Source organism: Lycium ferocissimum, chromosome 9, assembly GCF_029784015.1.
Source record: "Lycium ferocissimum isolate CSIRO_LF1 chromosome 9, AGI_CSIRO_Lferr_CH_V1, whole genome shotgun sequence".
Classification (NCBI taxonomy): Eukaryota; Viridiplantae; Streptophyta; class Magnoliopsida; order Solanales; family Solanaceae; genus Lycium; species Lycium ferocissimum.
This window is the reverse complement of record NC_081350.1, coordinates 58,564,949-58,586,706: the sequence shown is the minus strand read 5'-3', so window position 1 is coordinate 58,586,706 and position 21,758 is coordinate 58,564,949. Positions and strand designations below refer to the sequence as shown.

Sequence of the window (21,758 nt, the reverse complement as noted above, 5' to 3'; positions counted from 1 at the left end):
GTGTGACTTTTGTCTCCAAAATTCCTCCTCATAGTGAACATACTTCTTCAATTTCGTTTGCTCGCCGTAGCACCATCCCGTCTCATAGTGAGAAGGATCTCTTCACATAATTGTTCTTTAATTTTCACCACCTCTTCCCTTATTGTTAGCTGCTTGAAAACATCACCAAATGTTGCCTTACTCCATGCAGATAATGCAGTCTTCACATTCTTCAACTTTAACTTAAAGCTGATAAACTCATCACCTTTAAAATTTGTGCTCCATGCCTAATTAACCACCTCTAAGAATGATTCTTGTTCTGTCTAGAATTTCAGAAATCTGAAAGGCTTCTTAGGTGATGTGAGATTTCACCACAAGTAAGTAATAAAGCGGGCATGGTCCGAGCGTTCGGGATAAATGTTCCACTTCCATACGTGCAAACCAATCCCGTAATTTGGAGTTTGCAATCATTCTATCCAATCTCTTGAAAATGCGTCACTACCGCTTCTCCCATTCCACCAAGTAAACGTACTCCCCTTATAATTGATGTCCAATGTACCACACGAGTTAATGCAAAATGCAAAATCTTCATATTCATCTGGAAAAACATGTTAACCACCAATCTTCTCATCCTCATTCATAATGACATTGAAGTCACCCCTACCAACCAAGGCAAGTCCATGTGATCAGCCAAACTATACAGACTATCCCATTAACTGATTCTTTCCAGATGATCACACTTTGCATATACCATTGTTACCATCAGTGACTTATTCCACTCTTGGAACAACGACTTTACAATTATTTGTTGTTCTAGATCCTGCATGATCTCCACATCCACATTATCATTCACAAAGAACCATATTTTACCATTGCAGTTGTAGTGGGCATATCCCATGCCTAGCCTCCTTCTAAATCTCTGAATATGCCTAAAGTGTTGAAAAGGCTCCATTAAAGCTATAATGGAAAATTTATGATGTCTGTGCAAAGATATGGACTCTATGAAAAGCTTGTTGTGTGTTCACGGACCTCGATATTCCAAAAGAGTGTTTTCATCATCATTTAAAAATAGGCTTACAACCTCTCTTTGGTACTACTCTTATAGGAATAGTATTCCGTAATTACTTGTTTCTTTCCCCTTCGGTGCCTTTCTCGTCTAGATTTTAGAGAGATGCCAGCTTCTTTTACCACATTACTAAGAACCTGCTCCACTGAAGCCTCTTCTTCACTTTCTTTGAATTTGTTTTTGCCCTCATCATGTTCCACCTCAGCTCCCACATTAATATTATGAGAGATCACATCATGCAATTCCTTCAAAGGAGATTGTTTTCTTTGGTTGACCAGTTGCTGCACATTGTCCTTTTCCACTTGTATAACTGCCACCTCTTTTATCACCTCCCTCTCAGGAGGAAATGAACCAATGCCATTGTCATTAATTGAGATGCTCAAATTTCCATCATTTATATTATTATCAGAAGACAAATCAACTTCTTAGACTTGAGCCTGAGACAAAGATGGAATACTTAATATCTGATCTTTTTTTACTATCTGCAACCACCAATTGCCCCTTGGCATTTGAAAACCTGTTAGTACCCTCAGTCTGCATTTCTTCCTCACATGAGTCTAAATCATGCAAATCATCAATGTTCTCTCCTAGCCCCATCTTCTCATGTGTACCATCACCATCTTGAACCTTTTCTTCAGCCGAATATGTTCCATCATAAATTCTGAGGCATGTCCATCCTTAGAAAAAATATGGCCTGTAGATTTCTCACATGCATTTTCTTTTATGAGGTCCTGATACCTTTCAACTCTGTCCTTTAAATCTTTGCCAGCATCATCTACCTCAACAGCAATGACACCCTCATCAACCCTTTCTCCCACACTTTTATGCCCATCTTTTGTTGCCTGAACTGATTGTTCAGCATTTGGATCCATTTCAAAAACTTATTACTTCACTACACAGTTATTCTCAATTCTATAAGACCAGAAGCTTTTAAATAAGTAGCAATATTTTTTTGTAATCCCTTACATCATCATACCTGTTTGTAGAACAGGCAAAGGCATCATTAGAGGTGAATATAATACTGAGCCAACAGCTTGGCCAATGCAATTACCCTTCATCAATTTCATCATTATTTCCTAAAATGATTTGTTCATCATTACTTCATTATTAGTCAATCATTAAACATACAAGGAATCAATTATACTACACTAAGAACCCATTTGAAATGAGACATACCTGATGCTTTACACTTTTGGTTCACCAAAAATCTCTTTCAGTTATTGCCATCACTTTGTTGTGTCAAAATTATTTCTCTTGCTTTCTTTTTCATGCCAAGAGTAAATTTATTGTTTTGGAACCCTAGGTCACTAAGATTTATGGTCATAAGAAGCCCAATAACTTATCACAATAGTTTTTGCAATTTACTTATTCACTTAACCATTTGTATACTTCAGAACATAGTCATTCCATTAAATACTTTATTTATCAAGTTATATCTTATATGTGTGAAACTCATATTTCTATAAATAAACTATCCATACACATTAAATAAATATATTTCAAATAGTGCCCACCAATTAAATCACCGTGCCACCAATTCCCACAAGTCAAGAATACCTTTTGAAACTACGGAAAGTGTATTTTAGTGAAAAAAGAGTCCAAAAGTGCTAAACGACCAAATGGGTCATTACACCAAGTATACAAGGAGTCTGGAAATTTGTGCGAGACCCCCTCCCAAGAAGAAGAAGAAGAAGAAGAAGAAGAAGAAGAAGAAGAAGAAGAAGAAGAAGAAGATCAATCGTAACATAGATACACTAAAGAGAGCACAACAAAAGTTACCAATATCTGTCATCCCAAATATCATCTGCTTTTTGAAAGAAAAGAGGAAGCAATATTGATGACTTAAACAGGAATGTCATGACCCATATTTCATAACCGTGATGGTACCTATTCCCAACCTCATAGGTAAGACAACAGATTAGATTAACATGCCATTTCATTTAGAGTTCATTAAGCGACAAGTAAAGTGATACGCAAATAATATTCAAATACTAAGTCTTTTATAAAGAAATAAGAGCATAAATACAAATACCACCTAAGACTGGTGTCATGTGTACAAGAGCCATTATAAGTACAATACAAGGCTAAAATGTACTAATACACTATCTGGGTACAAATGAAAGACATGAACAATTAAAAATATAGTGGGAGAATGGTGTGGAGATCAACCAAGCAACTCTTGACGATCTCCTAAAATCACAATCTCAGAGTCAAGCAGCTCTTTGGGTCCCACTTCTACTCCAAACGAATGTGCACCACAAAGAGTGTAGGAAGTGTAGTCTGAGTGCGAGGATCACAAGTATTCATTATATCTCATAGACCAAAAAAGACAAAAGTAGTGAGGAAATAATAGAAAAGTTCCTTTTTTTACCTTACCGGTTGCCTTAACTCAGAACCGAATGAATAACCAAGTACAGAATATAAAGTACCAATTAAGTCGTGTACTTAGTTAGAGAATTCGAAAATAAGCCAACCAATTAATAATATAAGGAATGAATAATCAAATGCAATGCAGTATGCTACGTACACACAGAGAGCTTCCAGGACTGTATTGTTACACCTTGGAAAAAAATTCGTGCTATTCGCTTTATGAATAGGCTAACATAATCTTGAAGTGGACATAAAGCCCCTATAAGTTTAAGAAGAATATTTGATAATTTTAAGAGTATACCTTAAGATTCCAAAGGCATTTGAGGCAAAGGAAGTAAGTCCGTCAGAGAAAGTTAAGGTTGAGCCACGTTTTGGGAAATTTCGTATCATTTGAGCTATGAATTTCTTATCATCACTTTGAGGAAGAGCTATAGATCCCCTTGGATGGTTAATGAATTATTATACCCCTTGGATGGTTAATGAATTCTTATACAAGTTCCTAGAAGGTCCCATAAGGATTGGATGTCAACGAATCAAAGAGAACACGATTACACGAAACCGGGAGATGCAGGGGCAGTGTGTGGTCGCACATTGAGTGTGTTGAGCCGCACACTGGTAGCCAAATCACCATTTTGGGTGAGAACACTTCCCAACATCATTTTTAGGCAGGATAAGGAGTGTGTGGCTGCACACTGAGTGTGTAAGGCCGCATACTCATCGCACATTAAGGTCGGGAGGTGATTTTGCCACCTTTTTAAATCCCAAATGACCCCAACCTTATTTCCAACTTTCCACACTTATTTCATCACTTCTATAGAGTAATCCAAAGAGTTCTTGGAGGTTCTCAATAACTCCATACCTTTTCATATCATCCAAAGAGAGAATCAACATCAAAACCTCAAGGTCCACGGAGTAGTGACGGTTCTTGCTTCCTTGAACGCCGCGGTGAAATTGGTCTTGGAAAGAGAGTTGAGTAAGGTGAAAACCTACTACTCCAAGGTATATTCTTCATCTTATTCCTATGTTTAAGTGATCTAAAGGTTTAGTAACTCTTATTGAGGAGGAAATCTAAGGTAGAGATTATAGATGTCGAGGCGAAGTGATTCGGTGAATTTGAAAAGAGGATTTTGGATGAATTTGAGATGGAATTGAATATAATTCCTTGATTATGATACTACAGATGTTATTATTTTTGTTTGGGAGTTGTTTCATGATATAGTGAAAGTTGATGAAATGTCGCCCAAATTTCGTTAGCTTTTTAGTTATTCTAGTTTGAGCTTAAGCACTTTTTCAAGACTAATGTTGTACCAATCCTATTGAATGTAGAATTTGCAAGCTTTGGAGGAAAACGTTTAGTCATTAAGAAGACGTGAAGGTATGTAAGGCTAACCCCCTTCTTTCAAAAGGCATGATTCTTATGTTATACTTCCCTATATGCTATCCATATCATCCTTACTCCCAAAAAGCTAGAAGCGCACGATCCTCAAGTTCTTATGATGCTAAGGATAGATATTTCCTATAATGATGATCCCATTCTAGAGATCCCAAAGTTCATGGTTTGATGCTATTATATAACTATTGAGCTCACTTCATGACATTCATGATTCCACTATCCTCAAGACTCTTACGATAATTCCATGTTTGGTGGTACCAAACCTAAAGTCCTAGATGTTTTCATGAGATAATGGAGCGTACTAGATGATTCTTGATTCCATTCATGACAATGGGCCTCATCTTATGTTAATATTTCCTCAAAGTGAAATATGATGATAATGATGATGATTTCAACTCTAAAAATGCCAATGCTTAAGTTTTAATGTTCTTATAATACCATTGAGCTTGTTATAAGATTTCTAATCGTATTCATTATTATTGATCTCATTTTATGTAACTGTTCCTTCAAGGCTAGATGAAGGCATAACTCCGTTATTGCAAATTCATTTGAGATGTCAGAAATATCCTACTTCTAGAAATGCTAGAACTTATGGCTTACATGACTCTAAAGTTGATGTTGATAAAAGATCTCCGTAAAGATGATGATGGAATATACCGAGCCTTGTTATGGTCGGATACGAATGTGACGAATGTGATGTATATGATATTACCGAGCCTTGTTATGGCCGGGTACGAATATGATGTGACTGATACCGACCTGATATGGCCGGGTATGATATCTAGTGCATGCATACCACTGCAGTTAGGTATGGATGTTACCGAGCCTTGTTATGGCCGGATACGGATATGGTGTGACTGATACCGAGCCTATATGGCCGGGTACGGGAATAATCGAACCTTACTATGGTCGGGTATGGATAATACCGAGCCTAGATGGCTGGGTACAGTGTTGTATAAGTATGTATGAGAACTATGAAATGCTTCTTCTAGAAGAAAAGAGTAAGTAAGCATGAGGAATGTCTCAAGAGGTATTATGAGACATATACGCTCCTTGTATCATATATTATTCATTATGCATCTATCGTGTTACTATTCATGCCTTACATACTCAGTACATTATTCGTACTGACGTCCTTTCTTTTGTGGACGCTGCGTTCATGCCCGCAGGTCGGATCCGTAGGAGCTTCATCAAGGCTCGGTGAGCACTCCACTTACTTCGGAGTTGCGCTTTTGTTCTATTCTTTTGTGCACATGTTGGGCATGGCGGGGTCCTGTCCCGTCCTTATGATTTCCAGTACTCCAGATAGAGGCTCGTAGACATGTGCGGATAGTTAGAAGTTTCACGACCTTACTAGTGTATGTATTGTATATCATCTTTGTAGCCTTGTATATATATATATATATATATATATATATATATATATATATGAGATGAAGTTGATGATTATCGTGTGAATGAGTTTCATTTGGAGAATTTATACGTTGGATAATGAGAGTTAGATATCCGGTCCACCGAGATAGATGGGAAGAAGCATGATAGTTGGTGCTCGGTAGGTTAGCTTCGGGTACCCGTCATGGCCCTCTGGTTGGGTCGTGACATGTACCCATAGGGGACCGCTAAGCCCATATCCACCTGAAATTATTAGATCTCCCAGATCACATCGAGTTTAGGCCTCCCAAGACCTAGTCATACTCCCAACCGTAAGAGGTCAAATACCATGCAATATAAAGCAACCCGTCGCAAGTGTGCAACCTGATCCAGCCATAAACATATGCATGATACAACACATAAAAAATGAATATCTCAATATTTGAACTTAATAGCCAACAGTTTAAGTAAATTCATCAACCATCTAGACTTATTAGCCACCAATTCCAGTATGTTTACCAATACGTTTATCATGAGCGTACGAGGTTCTTAAGAATATCAAAAAAGTCAAATCAAGTATAAACACCCATATGCTTTGGCATTCTTTGGTCACATGCCATAAATACAAGTACATCACTACCCATCACATAACAACGATACTATATCCAATGCTCGTCACATCACGGGTACGAGAGCCCCCTTATTCCTTTAACCCCTTATTAATACAATTTTAATCTTTATTTAATGGAAACATCCCTCAAACCAAGTCTAGAAGTCTTAACATACCTCAAAGCCAAGCAAATGAACCAAGAAAATCGCCTTCTAACACTCTAAATCTCGAGCCAAGCAAAGATTAAGTCTATCGAAGACTATACCATGCCCAAATTTGTCAAATAAGATCAATCTAGTCAAAATAGTGCTATACGAGGTTAAGTGAGTCCAATGATGCTCATATTGCTATACTTTAGTTCGAAATCCAAAAACGAACCCAAAAAGGTAACCTCGAGCCCCCAAGGGCAAAACTGAAATTTTATTGCCAAATCGATTTACCTATCACTTATATAGCCTAGATGTATAAAATCACTCAATTCTATCCATGAATCGGCCTCCAATTCAGGGAATTACCATTTCTCAACTTTGGGGCTCAAACCCTCAATTTCTACAATCCAAACACAGACAAAAATGATAACCAATGAAATTAATCACGGGGAAACACCAAAATAAAGGTTAGAATCTTACCCTCTCTTCGAAATGAGAAAAATAACGCGAAAATTACACAAATTGGAGCCCTAGAACTCAAGATATGATGAAAATGCCAAATGGACGAAGTCTGAATTTTTAATTCAACAACTTTCGCTTCCGCGGCCAAAAGCTTCTACTTTAAAAATCGACCATTTTTTGCCATGGGCCACAAGTACGCACCCCACTTTGCGGATGCGATGCATCTACACCAACAATATGTTCCGACACTAAAATAACCATAACTCCCTCAAACGACCTCGAAATTCAATGATTCTTTTTTCTATGGTTCAGTAATCACAATTAATCACGATATAGATCTAATTGTTAAATCAAAACACAATTAAGAGCTCATTTACTCATTATGGTATCCTTTATGCCCAAAGAACGACGCCTAAACATCAAATACGAGAGCTCCATAATCCAAATCCATCCAAAACTCATCAAAACCTCACCAAAACTTGTGGATAAGTCCAAAATTATCATACGAACCTGCTGGAACTTTCAAAACATCGATACAACATTTTTTTGACCCGATGTTGACTGTCGTCAACTCAAATCCTTTAACTTAACTAGTTTCTCAACCAAAGATCCAAATTACTTCTGAGCCCCTCGGTATCCATCCCAACCACTCAACTAAGGCATAATCACTTGTACCTTGGAATCGACGAAACTATGATTAGACTTCATTAACCTTCGGTTTGACTTTGATCAAATTTCTCCATTTCCTTGACTTAAGAACTTCTAATTCTACTATTACTTCTCCAATACTCATCTGATTGCCTCAAAAACTGCGCCACCTATCCCCGCAAGTCAAGAACTATTTTAAAGGTACGGAAAGGGTATTTTGGAGAAATTGAGTCCAAAAGCCCAAAACAGCCTGCGGGTCGTTACAAGAAATGACCATATATTCAGAATTAATGTGTGGAAGGAAAGGAGAACCTACGGAAGGATATCCAAGAAACAGGTCCATATAAGGACCACAAAGACATGCGGTAATGTATTTGAATCAAGAACCACTTAAGAAACCAAATGAAGCAACCTGTTCACTGAAAGATGAAGAAAAAGTGCACACAATAGGAAAACAATTCATGAAAAACAGTAACAGAAAAATCAATTCCTCAACCTAAGAGAGGTATAGTTCCGGAGAAGAAATAAAAAGGGCGATGAAGAAGCATGAGAGAAATAGACCTGCCGCTAATATGATTGTGTAAGAAGCAGCTTGATGAAGCTTAATTGAAAGATGAACTGATTACAACCGATTTTTCCACAACTTTGGCTATTAAAAGGGAGTGTTTAAGACCGAGAAAAGTGGAACAATATCTTACTCAGTCTTATATCTTGACTGATATGAATCCATGGCATGATCAATTGAGCTCAAGTAACAAATACAGTGAGAAAATTAGTCAAAGAACCTGGTTATTATGACAACCAGGTATACATCTCCTTCGATACATAGTTGCATAAATATTTCTATACTGTTACACCACCCAAGCCAATCTGATAATCCCTTTCTTGATAAAATCAATTTGAGTCTGACCTTATATGTCATTAGCCTTGAACCAAATACCTGACATTATAAACCTCCTCTCTATATAGTTTGATTCGTAAATACCTCTACTTCCTCTGAATATCACCAAAATGAGTCTCCTAGAGTCATAAATATGCTTAGAGTATAAATAATAAAGATTTGTTCAAAGGGCCGTATCCAAAGTCAAATGAACAAAAGTAGTGATTCCGCGAGGGGGGGGGGTAGATAGATATTGTGAAGTAAAGGAAAAGAGAAGGAAGCTGATCATGAAGATCCATAGGAAGAGTTTTGTTACACCCCGAAAAATTTCGCGTTACCAAGACTGTAGACGATTTAGTATGAGCTCAAGGGAGAGTAAAGTTATACAAGGATTAGGGATGAAGATTATATTATATGAGTATAATAATAACATATATATGACATTTGGAGACCGTATGGTGTAAATCAGTTAATACGTTACTTGATGAATAGCCCTCGTAACCGTAAGTTAAGGTGGGGCCCACATGTCGGGATTTTATAAAGGACATATGAAAAGTTATATGATTATTAAACGAGAATTTGATCAAGTCTTAAGAAGGACCCTTAAGCCAAATATGGGCATAAGCCCTCCAAAAGGATGATTTAAGGATACATTTTCGAATGATCTGACTTAAAGAGGCCAAAACACCATTATAAGTTTGGAATTTGGAAACACACCATAAAAGAAAGTTGTAGATAATTGAAATACCTTTCAAACCATAGGTCGTGGGACCTCATACAATATCGGGATCAAGAGTTATGACCTTTTTTATCGAATCTAACGAACGCAAAAAATAAGCCGCGCGAACGCGCCGGGTAAATTTTAAGTGAAATGAACTCTATATATAAGGGGGGGGGCCTTACCCCCTTTCTTCATCCAAACACCCCAGAAAAATCCCCAAATATTCTGAAAAAATCCCACAACTTTCCAACATGAAATTTTAGCCCGAATTAAGTATAATCTTCGAATTCAGGTTCAAACAGCATATAGTTGCGATTATAATATCATATTGTGGTGAATTTTGGCTGGAATTCAAGGTGGAAAGTGAAGATATTCTATTTCTAGTAGAGGTAAGGTATGAATCTTCCTTTATCAATATTGATTTAGGCGTATTTACAAAGGTAGAACTATTAAATGATCGTATACCAAATTTGTTGGTTGAGAAAATTGAATAAACATCGTGTGGGATGTTTTATGGAATACTTTGGTATTGATGATGTTGTTATTGGCGTTGGTGTTGTTGTTGTTGTGTTGGTTATTGGTATTGTGATTTCGGGCTAGAGATATAAACAGGGGAGATGCTGCTCGAATTTTGGCAAATTCTAAAGAAGCTTAATTTGAAGATTGGGATAGGCATATGACGATGAGCCTAACAATAGTATAAATTCTCTAGAATGTAGATTTACGAGCTTAGAAGGATAAGCGGTAATAATAGGAGGCCGAAAAGGTATGTTAAGGTTGTTCCTTCTTTTCTTGGCATGATTCCATATATGGTAGGAGCGTAAAGAACCTTATGACTAGAGATTTGTCAAAGTAGAGCTTGTCATATTGTGGCATGGTTTCCTAGTGTTATATATCCCCTCGTGTCCTTGAGTTTATAGAGAGCGCGAAGAGACATGTTACGGTATCAATGTTTTTGTATGCAAAATATGGATATACATATATATTTCTCTTTAGCCTGGCCACTTGGTCAGTGAGACACTTTCTTTAGCCTAGGCACTTAGTCAGTGAGACATTTTCACTTTGCCTGGCCTACGAGTCAGTGAGATAGATATGCCTGGCCTACGGGTTAGTGAGACAGATATGTCTAGCCTACGGATCGCGAGGGCGTATTTATATATATATATATATATATATATATATATATATATATATATATTATATATATATATATGAGACAGTCGGTGAGATATTCAAGGCATTCTTTGGCCTCCGATTGTATCATTTCCGTATCGTGGTTTCGGCTTTATCGTTGCCTTACATACTCGGTACATTATTTCGCATCGACGTCTTTTGCGGGACGTTGCATTCATGCCCTAGGTATCGACGAATGATAGACCTCCCCAATAGACAGGATCGGACGTTAGCTGATTGGTGAGCTCCCTTTCTGTTCGGAGTCACTAAGTCCTTTGCGATTTTCTTTTTGATTCCAGATTGTATGGTATAGTCACACATCTCCCTAGAGGCTTGTAGACGAGTCCTGTAAATAGTATGTCAGTGTGATAGCCTTGTTGGCTTGTATATGTCTGTTGGATGTTGTTGGTTTTATACGATTAAAGCAGCCTCCTCGGCTTGCTCAGTTATATATATATATATATATATATATATATATATATATATATATATATTAGGTGTGTGTCAGCTTAGACGAGATGGTCAGTATTTTTATAAATCTCCATATTAGACATTATCAGTTTAAGTTGGAGTTCACTCCCCAGAGTTTCAGATTCAAAGTGGTTCGCTCGGGCCTAGTTTGGCTTCGGGTGCCGGTCACGTCATTCCGGAATTAGGGCGTGACAAGTTTCTGACAAAGGAATCTAATGTTGGACTAAAATTCCTAGAACAAAGTTTTTTTGTAAGTCAAAATTAATTTCCCTAGTTTTAAGGCACACGCGACAGTGCAATTAAAAAGGGAATTTTTCTTACATTTCCACGTATTTCACACTGAAACTTAAGAGTATGCCCAGCCTTTTTTTTTTAAGACACTTTTTTGATCAATTCTCCAAAACGATCCAAACCAGGTTGACCGCTGGTGTAACTTTGATTGTTATTTCCTTTGAGCTAAGATAGATTCTATATTTAAGTTAAAAATATTTGAAGTAGCAAAATCTTAGGTGACATTAGCACTTAGACAACCTATATTCATGATAAAAGGGTTAAGGAATTAAAAGAAAAGATTGGTAATTTGTATTTTTAAATAGGGAAAAGGGTCATTTTTGTCTCTCTACTATTGAATAAGGTTTAATATTGTCCTCCATTATACTGTCAGTCCATATATACCCCTAATGTTGTACTAGCGGTTCATATAGATGCCCTTAATGTTATAAAAGTGGCTCAATTTCGCCCTTCCTCTGTTAACCCTATCAATTTTAGCCAAAATGGCATGCCAACTCATCACAAAATCAACCCTTCTTCTTCACCACTATCAAAAATTACCAACATCTTTACTACATGTATCATCACCACCAACATAAACCATCTCTCTTAAATATTATTAAGATATTTCTTGTAAATTCACGTTTTTATGCTACCTAGGACAGTACTTTCACTCTATTGAGATAAACTACTAACTAATATCAAGGTCATACCGTTGGCAAATTTCTTTTTTAGTATGTATATACTGTATAATAATATGTCTCTTATAAATGATTAATTTTCAAAATACTGTATAATAATATGTCTCTTATAAATGATTAATTTTCAAAATAATTAAGTCATATATTAATTAATTAATTAATTATAATGGTAAGAAGAAACTGTTTTGTATAATATTCCATCAAAAATAATGATCAGTTGAACCGAACCCAATAAATTCATGCTCCTTCCGCATGTATAAGGCTATGAATGTCAATATCTAGTCTAATTAATTTATGGATTCTGTTAAGACACTAGAACACCAAATTCCAGAAGAGCAGTTTAAATAATTATCAGCAAATGCCAGAGAGTGAAAAATAACAAGGATAACTTATGTGACTTAAAACTCTTTAGGGAATTTTTTTTAAACAAGTAACGTCAAATAAGATGAGTGCAGTCTCATTTAGGAAAAAAAAATTGTTTATCTTTAGAATATTGTGTTATTTTGCTCTCGATTAAATTACTAAATGTTATCGAGCCAAATAGGAGAACAGGTGAATTTATCAGAAATATCTTAATAATGTCTAAGATAGATCATTTATGTTGATGGTAATGGTATATATGATGAAAATGTTGGTGATTTTGGGTAGTAGTAGAAGAAAAATGTTTGACTTGATGAGTCATCTTACTTTATAATTCACTTCAATGATCATTTTAGCCGGATTTATATTTTAATGTGAGAATTAATGACGTGGCAAATTTAATTTTAAGAAAAGATATTGTAAAAAAAACAATGTTAGACTGTAAACCAATTTAAAATCCAAGCCACTACTTGACCTAACTCATCCCTTTTTATATTTAAAAAATAGCAAGTGTTATATTTTCGCTATCCGGGTCAGGGAGTGGATCGGTTTGAGTGAATTGATATAGGTTCTAAATTAGTTTTATAACTATTTTTCTTAAATTGAATTTGCCAGGTTACTAATTTTCTCCGAATAATATAAAATCTGGCTAAAATGATCATTGAACTTGATAAAAGAAATTGACTTCTGAAAGATAAACCATAAGTTGGAGTGAGTATTGAGGTCCAACTTTTCCACTCTCACACACATACTGGAAAATGGAAATTTCCCATTGATATACATCATGCCTGCTCCTTTATTGTTTTCCTACTGAACCACCCTAATGGTTTTTTCTTTTCTTTTCACAAGAACAACCTATAATTAATCAACTCAATTTCAATATAGTATATCCCTGTGGCTAGGGGTGTACATGGACCGGGTTGGTTCAGATTTTTTGAAACACTAAACCAATCAATTGTGTCAGGTTTTTAAATTTATACACCAAATCAAACTAATAAAATTTGGGCTTTTTAACCTCGAGTTTTCTCGGGTTATTTGGTTTTCTCAGGTTTTTCGGGTTTGTTTTTCGGAATAGTCTTGATACAAAATATATAACTTTTATTTCAAATATTTCTTTGGTCCCAGTAAGATACAACTATATAATTAAGGTGTTTCATAAGAAAACAACACAAAATGTGAAAAGAGTGATGACATTGTATTAAAATATTCAACAAAAGATAATAAAATCGATTAAAATAAATATTGCTAATTAATAAGCCATAAAGAAAATAACCATAATCTAAAAATACAAAGTCATGCTAAAATAAGTACGGCTAATAAGTATTAATTACATGACAAGAAAAAAAAACTTAAGTTATGTATTTTCACTCTCTAAACCAATTATGCATAACTAAATAATAGATATCCAACATTATTGTCATTCCTAGTGGTAAATTGAATCTCTTTTGTTAGTATTAGTGTTGAGTTGGTTTTGCTTTGGACTTTATTATATGAGCTACTAACATCCATAGGATATAAAACTTATTGACATTCAAAATTCTAAGTTCAAGCTTGAATAATATGATAATAGATAAAAATTACGAAAAAATTTAAGAAATATTTATATATTACATTACAAATAAATATTTTGATGTATAAAATATTTTAAAAATTGAATACATGTAATGTCGGGTTGGATTGGTTCGGTTTGACTTTTTTTAGCTAAAACCAAACCAAACCAATTATGGTCGGGTTTTTTATTTTCAACATCAAACCAAGTCAAACCAAACCACTAGTCGGATTTTTTTCTCGGTTTATCGGTTTGGTGCAGTTTGTCGGTTTACTTTGTACACCCCTACCTGTGCCTTCTGATGGGCAATATTAAGGCCCGTTTGGACATAATTTAAAATTATAATTTAAAATCAGGTTGATTTGAAGATGAAATTTATTTGGACATGCAATTGAATATCTTAAGTTGCATTTTTCTCATAAACAAGAAAACTCTGCAACTATCAGAATTCAAAACTTCCTAATGCTAATACAATCTTACCAAATGAACAAGACGTAATTCATAACAAAATATAATATGCTATGAGAAGACCCTTCTAAAAAAATATAACATTTATTGATCAAACCATAATTCAATAAAATTGAACATGAGTTCTAGGGTGTGTTCGGTATGAAGGAAAATATTTTCCTGGAAAATGTGTTCTTGGAAAATAAGTGAATTTCTACTTATTTTCTCATGTTCATTTGGGTAGCGGAAAATAAGTGAATTTCTTACTTATTTTCTCATGTTCGTTTGGTTGGTAGAAAACATTTTCAGGAAAATACTCACCCAAGCCCCATAACTCCACCCCAACCCCACTGCCACCCCAACCCCACCCCCAATTTTTTTTTTTTGAAGTATTTAATTTTTTTCTGGATTTTCTAAACCACCACATTCCCCCCCCCCCCCCGGTGTGGACCATACCACACCAACCCCCCAACCCCCCCCTATTCCAACGATCAATTTTTTTTTGGAGGGGTGGTGGGGTGTCGGGAAAGGGGGTGGGGTGGGGCAAAAAAAAAAAAAAAAAAATTCAAAACGTTTTTTTCAAAACAAAATTATTTTTTTGGGGGGGGGGGGGGGGGGGGGGGGGGGGTGGGTGGTGCAAAAAACCAAACAACAAAAAAAATCAAAACTTTTTTTTCAAAAGAAAATTATTATTTTTTTGGGAGGGGAGTGGGGGTGGGGGGGTGGTGGTGCAAAAAAAAAAAAAAAAAAAAAAAATTCAAAACGTTTTTTCCAAAACAAAATTAATTTGGGGCGTGGGGGTGGGCCGGGGGGTGGGGTGGTGCAAAAAACCAAAAAAAAAAAAATTCAAAACTTTTTTTTCAAAACAAAATTAATTTTTTTTTGGGGAGGGGGAGTGGGGGTGGGGAAGGAGTGGCGGCGGGGTGGTGCAAAAAAAAAAAAAAAAAAAATTCAAAACTTTTTTTTCAAAACAAAATTAATTTGGGGTGGGGGGGGGGGAAATTCAAAACTTTTTTTCAAAACAAAATTATTTTGGGGTTGGGGCGGGGGTGGGGTGGTGCAAAAAATAAAAAATAAAAAAAATTCAAAACGATTTTTTCAAAAAAAAAAATTAATTTTTGTTTTGGTGGGGGTGGGGTGGGGGCAGGGTGGCTGGCGGCAGGGGTGGGTGGTGTGGGGTGGGGCAGGAGTGGGGTGGGGTGGTACAAAAAACAACAAAAAAAAAAATTCAAAACTTTTTTTTCAAAACAAAATTAATTTTTTTGGGAGGGGGTTGGGGTGGGTGGGGTGAGGACGGCGTGGGGGTGGGGCGGGGCGGGGTGGGGTTTGATTGCGAGTGGGGGTGGGGTGGGGTGGTGTGGTGCAAAAAATAAAAAAAATAAATTCAAAACTCTTTTTTCAAAACAATTTTTTTTTTTTGCCCGGGGGTGGGTGGGTGGGGTAGGTGTAGGGGTAGAGTGGGAGAAGGGGTGGGGTGGTGGGAGTGGTTGGGGAGTGGGTTGTGTGGTTGGTGGAATGCACTTATAGACTTGTTTTCCCTACTTTTATAGGGAAGTCATTTTATCCAGTTTTGAGGAACTTATTTTTCTAAAAAATATATTTTTCAAAATTTTTGACCAAACGAACGTAGGAAAATTGGAAAACATTTTCCAGAAAGTGTTTTCCTCCATACCGAACACACCCTAAATGTAAATATGATTGGTAGGAGTGAATATGATTGGTAGATATTCTTATGATTTTTTTTTTTATAAAATATATATTTATGAGTCAAATTTTATATTTAAAAATATTTGAATCACAGCTTAAAATTTAAAATTCTACTTTTTGGAGAATTTGAAAATCAAAACTTGAAATTGCTATAAACAAATACTAAAAAAAAAAGATTAGTAATCTTCAAAATCTTTGATTATTTCAGCACATTAGTGAACCCAACAACTATCTCTGGCCATCTTCGAACACTCCAGGTACTTTTTTCTCTGACCGCTGCCTAATTTTCTTGTCGTATGTGCAAATTATGTGCTCTTGCTATTGATATGTACTTATTTGCTTAGCTGAGTGCTGAGATTGAGATTATTGTATCTTTGAATTGCATTTCATGGCAAACTGCATTAAATATTCAAGCTTTGTGTTGATTCAATTGTTGTTTCTTTTCATTTTTTTGGTTTCCTCTTTCAAATTTTCTCACGTTAGTGGTTCTTTTGCTGCGTTTAAGAATATATTGAAACCCCAACATAAGTCGATTATTTCTAGCTTATACGTGCATGCTCATCCAGTTAATGCCATTCTGGCAAGGTATATAAATATTCTTTTGAAAATGAGTACTGGTCTTACCAGGAATCTTGCTCATTCAGCTGTGATTATTTGTTAGTTTGGATTTTTCTGGGGTTGGTGTAGAGGGGTTTATATTGGGTAAAAGGGTCAAATTTGTCTCTGAACTATGCCAAATGAAACATATTTGCCCTTAGAACTATGTGAAAGGTTCAAATTTACCAATTTTTTTTTTTTAAATAATCCTTAATTGGATGACATGTGGCATCACTAGGTGCTAAGCTTCCACCGTTTAAAATAAGGGCAAATTTGTTCCATTTCGTATAGTTCAGGGGCAAATTTGACCCCAACTATTGACGAAGGGCAAATCTGTTCCATCTCGCATAGTTCACGGGCAAATTTGATCCTTTACCCGTTTATTATTTGATTTTTTACTCCCTTTTTTGCTTTAGGTTATTTATTTTCTTTCTTCCCCTCAATTTAAGTATATGTGCTTCTTCAAAAGAACCTTACTTGTGTTTGATCAATTTAATACAGTGAGGAAAGGAGAGTACTAACAAGTACCACAACAATTGTCAAAATGAAGAGTGGCAATCAGACATGGGATCCATTGGTTGAGGAGTTCACATTTGCAGCAAATTCGGCTCCGTTCAATAATTGTCATGCTTCTACTATTGTTGAGGTTGTGGTAAATTTTAGTTCTGGTTCGATAATTAGCTAGATTGCTTTTTGTTTTTAATTAACTGATGGATTAAGATTGTGACTGATTTGGTTTTTTATAAAGGTGAATAAAGATCATTTCTTGGTTGCTTATTTTGGTGGTACAGTGGAGGGAGCTCCTGATGTTAAAATTTGGGTGCAGACTTTTAAGGTAATCACATCCTCTACAATTTAATTTGGGTTCTCTAGCTTGTTGGTTGTTTATCGTGTTTCCTTCGTATCAGATACTGCATGCTTTTTGCTTGCAAACCAATTACTGCATCTTGCTTACTTTGATGCTGAACAGATGGTTTGAGTTTATAGTTCATTTATATCAGCTATCATTTCCAGAACTTACTATTGTCCTTTTCTAAATATCATTTCAAACTAATTTATATGCCAGTCTCCATACGACTTATCATTTTGACACTGACAGCCCTTTCAACTTGCCAGTAAATTTCATTTAGACACTTGAACTACAACTTGTTCCAATTAAGTACCTGAACACATGATAAAGTGTTCCTATTAGACACTTTCGGTTCAAATTTTGAATTTTTTTTTTGCACTTGTTCTCAAATGCCCATTATGTAGATGAAGTTAATCACTAAAAATATGTTACCTCCTTTAATTATATGCATTAGCCTCAGTAAGCCGTAAAACCCCTGGCATGTTCCAATTGAGGCTGATGTGTATAATTAGAGGAGATCACATGTTTTATGTGGTTAACTTAACTACCTAATATATGCTTGAGAACACGCTCAGAAGTGTCTAATAGGAACATTTTATCATAAGTTGAGGTGTTCAATTGGAACAAGCCGTAGTTCAAGTGTCTAAGTGAAACTTGCTCGCAAATTTAAGGGGCTGTCAATGTATTAAGCCTATGTTTTTTAACTTATTATGGGATAATTCAATTGAAAACATGGAACATTTTGAGCAGGATGGCCTTTGGACTGCTCCTGTTATTGCTGACGAGCAATTTAATGTCTCAATGTGGAATCCTGTACTGTTTAAGCTTCCTTCCAGTGAAATACTCTTATTCTATAAAATCGGGCAAGAGGTACAAAAGTAAGTATATCCTGGCTTCCTTTTTAATCCAGTGGCTAAATTGTATTATGTAGATATCTAATCAGACATAGATATCCATAAGATTGTTTAATCTTTTAATTTCAAACATAATTATCAGATCTTTTCCACAACTGAATTTCATAGAATGATACGGCATGATAATGTTTGCCAGAAATCATTGCATAACACTGATTTACTATAAGGAGGAAACAATTCGGGAGTACATTCTCAAGCATTTATACATTCTCAAGCATTTATAGACATGCACCTGTTAAACATTTTCAGCCTCCCGGTCGTAAATTAAATGATGTCATGAAATATTACAAGAGTTTAATAAAAGAGTAAATGGGAAGACATGAGTTCTCAATTATATTCCCTATTAAGATGAAGTTATTCACATATCCAGGCTCGGTTTTGTGCATGAAGTCAAAGGTGTTGCATTTCATACAAAGCTGTGTTTTGTGCATAAAGTCATATAAGTATTTTGTAAGTCTTGCTGTATTTCCTTACAACCTGACTTAGATAAATATCATTGAAACATTACTATTTTCTTCAAATTAGTTGACTTCTTGTTTCATGCAATAATAGTAAGCTAGGTTTCATTCCAGACAATTCACTTCCATGGAACTACGTTCATACTGGCCTTTTACCTGGGAACACCATTAATGAACTGTCAATACTTCTTCACATCTTTCACTTGTCATATTTTTCATTGAACAGTTATACTCTGTGATTCATTAGTTTCTGATATCATTTATGTACCTCTTGTAACTTTTGAACTAACATTGATGCTATTAGTTACTTCTGTCATTTGATCCCTTAAAGCATCAATATGTGTATTTTCTGGGTGATGCCACTTCATCAGTTATGTCAAGGTTCTCTAAATTTAGAGTGTTACCCACTTTGTTAACTTACCTAAATATGCAATTTCTCAAAAGCTGAATAGCATCGCCTGCTTTCCAATTTTATTCTATGTCAGCCAAATTAGATGACCTAGTTACCGTTCCTAAATTCAAACGAAATATTTGGCTAAACCTTTTCAATTCTTTTTTAGCATTTAAACTTAATTTTAAAATTAACGTTGATCAAACTTACATTATTTTATAAATCTTGTTTTAGACTATAACTTAATCAGGACAAAACACATGAAGGGATAATTACATTTTGGACCGCTCTAAAACATAATAGCAGGTATATGTATATGTTTTGTCTATTAAGTATAAATATACATGTAATATACATACAATGTACATAAAATATACATAATCAATGTATAGGTTTTGTATATTTTCGCTAGTGTTCGTAATTAATTTTGGCCGACGGGCCAAAATGGAAAAAGCCCAAAAATAAAGGCTATTATGCAGGATAGCCAGCTGAATTGAAATTATTGAACCTATCCAGTATACTTTGTGCTCCCAATGATGGTTTTTGTACATTAGATGGAGTGGATGCTTGAAGCGGTCTTATGATGGTGGTGTTACATGGACGGCAAGAGAACAGCTTCCTCCTGGTATATTGGGGCCAATAAAAAATAAGGCATGAATATGATTAATTCGATGTATCAACTTTGAGAATATCTGATAAGCTAGAAATAAGTTTTTCACTTATTTTTCCTTAGCCAATCTTGCTGGAAAGTGGTAACTTGCTTTGTGGATCATCTGTGGAGAGTTGGAACTCTTGGGGAGCATGGATGGAGGTTGTACTAAATAGTTGAGTGAATGCTAAAAGTATCCATTCCTAAGTGTGTCCGAAAGGAACTAAAGAGTGGCGTACGTTTCTTTACTACAGATGACTGCTGATTCAGGTAGGACGTGGAGGAAGTATGGTCCAATATACATCGAGAATAACCCTCTTAGTGTGATTCAACCCGTTCCTTACCAGACTGAAAATGGGACATTGCGTATTCTTCTAAGATCATTTTCTGGCATCGACAAAATCTGCATGTCGGAGTCCCATGACGGTGGTTATACTTGGAGTTATGCAAAGCCTACTGAATTACCCAATCCTAACTCAGGTTTGAAATTATGTACCTATACTACAATGGTTACAATTTATTTCTTTACAGCTTTGCGTTGCTACAAGGTGACAAAATTAGCCCCTGAAAACATGACTAGCCAACCCGCCCAATTATTAGCTCACCCATTTTAGCCCAATCCATCTCAGCCCATTTAAAAACTGGGTTGATATGTACCCCAAATTGACCCATGAGAAACTTTGTCCAAAAAAAATTCAAAACGACATTTTTTTAAAATTGATATGTTTTAAATAGACATAATAAAGGAAAAATAGTTTTGTTAGGTACTTGAAAAATTATAAGAGAACAAACAAAAAGTTTAAAACTTAGTAAGAATTGGTCGGGTTGGGTTATGACCTGCTTTTTAGCCCAACCTATTTCAACCCAAGTAACCATTTATTAACTCAGCCCATTTTGACCTGTCCAAATTCAGCCCAACCCTCCCATTTGACACCGCTAGCAATAAGATTTTTACAGTTGGTCAAACTTAATTGTTTTCTGAAACTATGCATGTGAACATTAGTAATATGGCTTCCACAGGAGTAGGAGGAGCAGTTATTCATTCCGACATAGTTATCGATTATGTGATTATTTCATAAGCAGGGATTGATGGGGTTAAGCTGAAAGATCGTCGTCTTTTGCTTGCGTACAATACCATTTCTAGGGGTGTGCTCAAGGTAGCGCTCTCAGAAGATGATGGAGACTCATGGCATGATGTTGTCACACTCGAGGAAACAGTTGGAGAGTTCTCTTATCCAGCTGTTATCCAAGATAGTGATGGATTAGTTCACATAACTTATACATACAACAGAACACAAATCAAGGTAACAATTTAATTTTGTGAGCTACGTTAGGTTTTTAAGGCTAATGTGTTGTAGCACTATCCACTTTTCACCTATTGGCGTGTATGAAACTGGTTTTGCTTGGTTATTCAGATTGCCCAAGTGGTGCTTGTAGACTACTAAGGCATGATTCTTAATTTTTTTTAATTGTTGTGCAGCATGTAGTCCTTCAACCCAACTAACGGAGTACAGCAACATGAGAACCTTTTGAGTAGAGAAGGTGTATAATCTTATTTGTGCCGTAGAACTG

At 35.7% G+C, this 21,758-nt stretch overlaps 1 protein-coding gene across 2 annotated transcripts; it reads left to right on the top strand.

Annotated features, from left to right (window-relative positions):
* Positions 1-16,431: 16,431 nt before the first annotated feature.
* Positions 16,432-21,758, top strand: LOC132031385 (uncharacterized). 2 transcript variants are annotated; one of them, XM_059421321.1, is made up of 9 exons: positions 16,432-16,584; positions 17,426-17,570; positions 17,673-17,759; positions 18,525-18,652; positions 20,092-20,188; positions 20,271-20,348; positions 20,441-20,666; positions 21,270-21,490; positions 21,667-21,758. In XM_059421321.1, exons 2-9 carry the CDS (start codon positions 17,469-17,471, stop codon positions 21,688-21,690), a joined length of 963 nt encoding a protein of 320 aa, XP_059277304.1. In that variant the 5' UTR covers positions 16,432-16,584; positions 17,426-17,468; the 3' UTR covers positions 21,691-21,758. The 2 variants fall into 2 exon arrangements, with proteins under 2 accessions (XP_059277304.1, XP_059277303.1); XM_059421320.1 differs by lacking the exon at positions 16,432-16,584 and adding an exon at positions 16,664-16,912.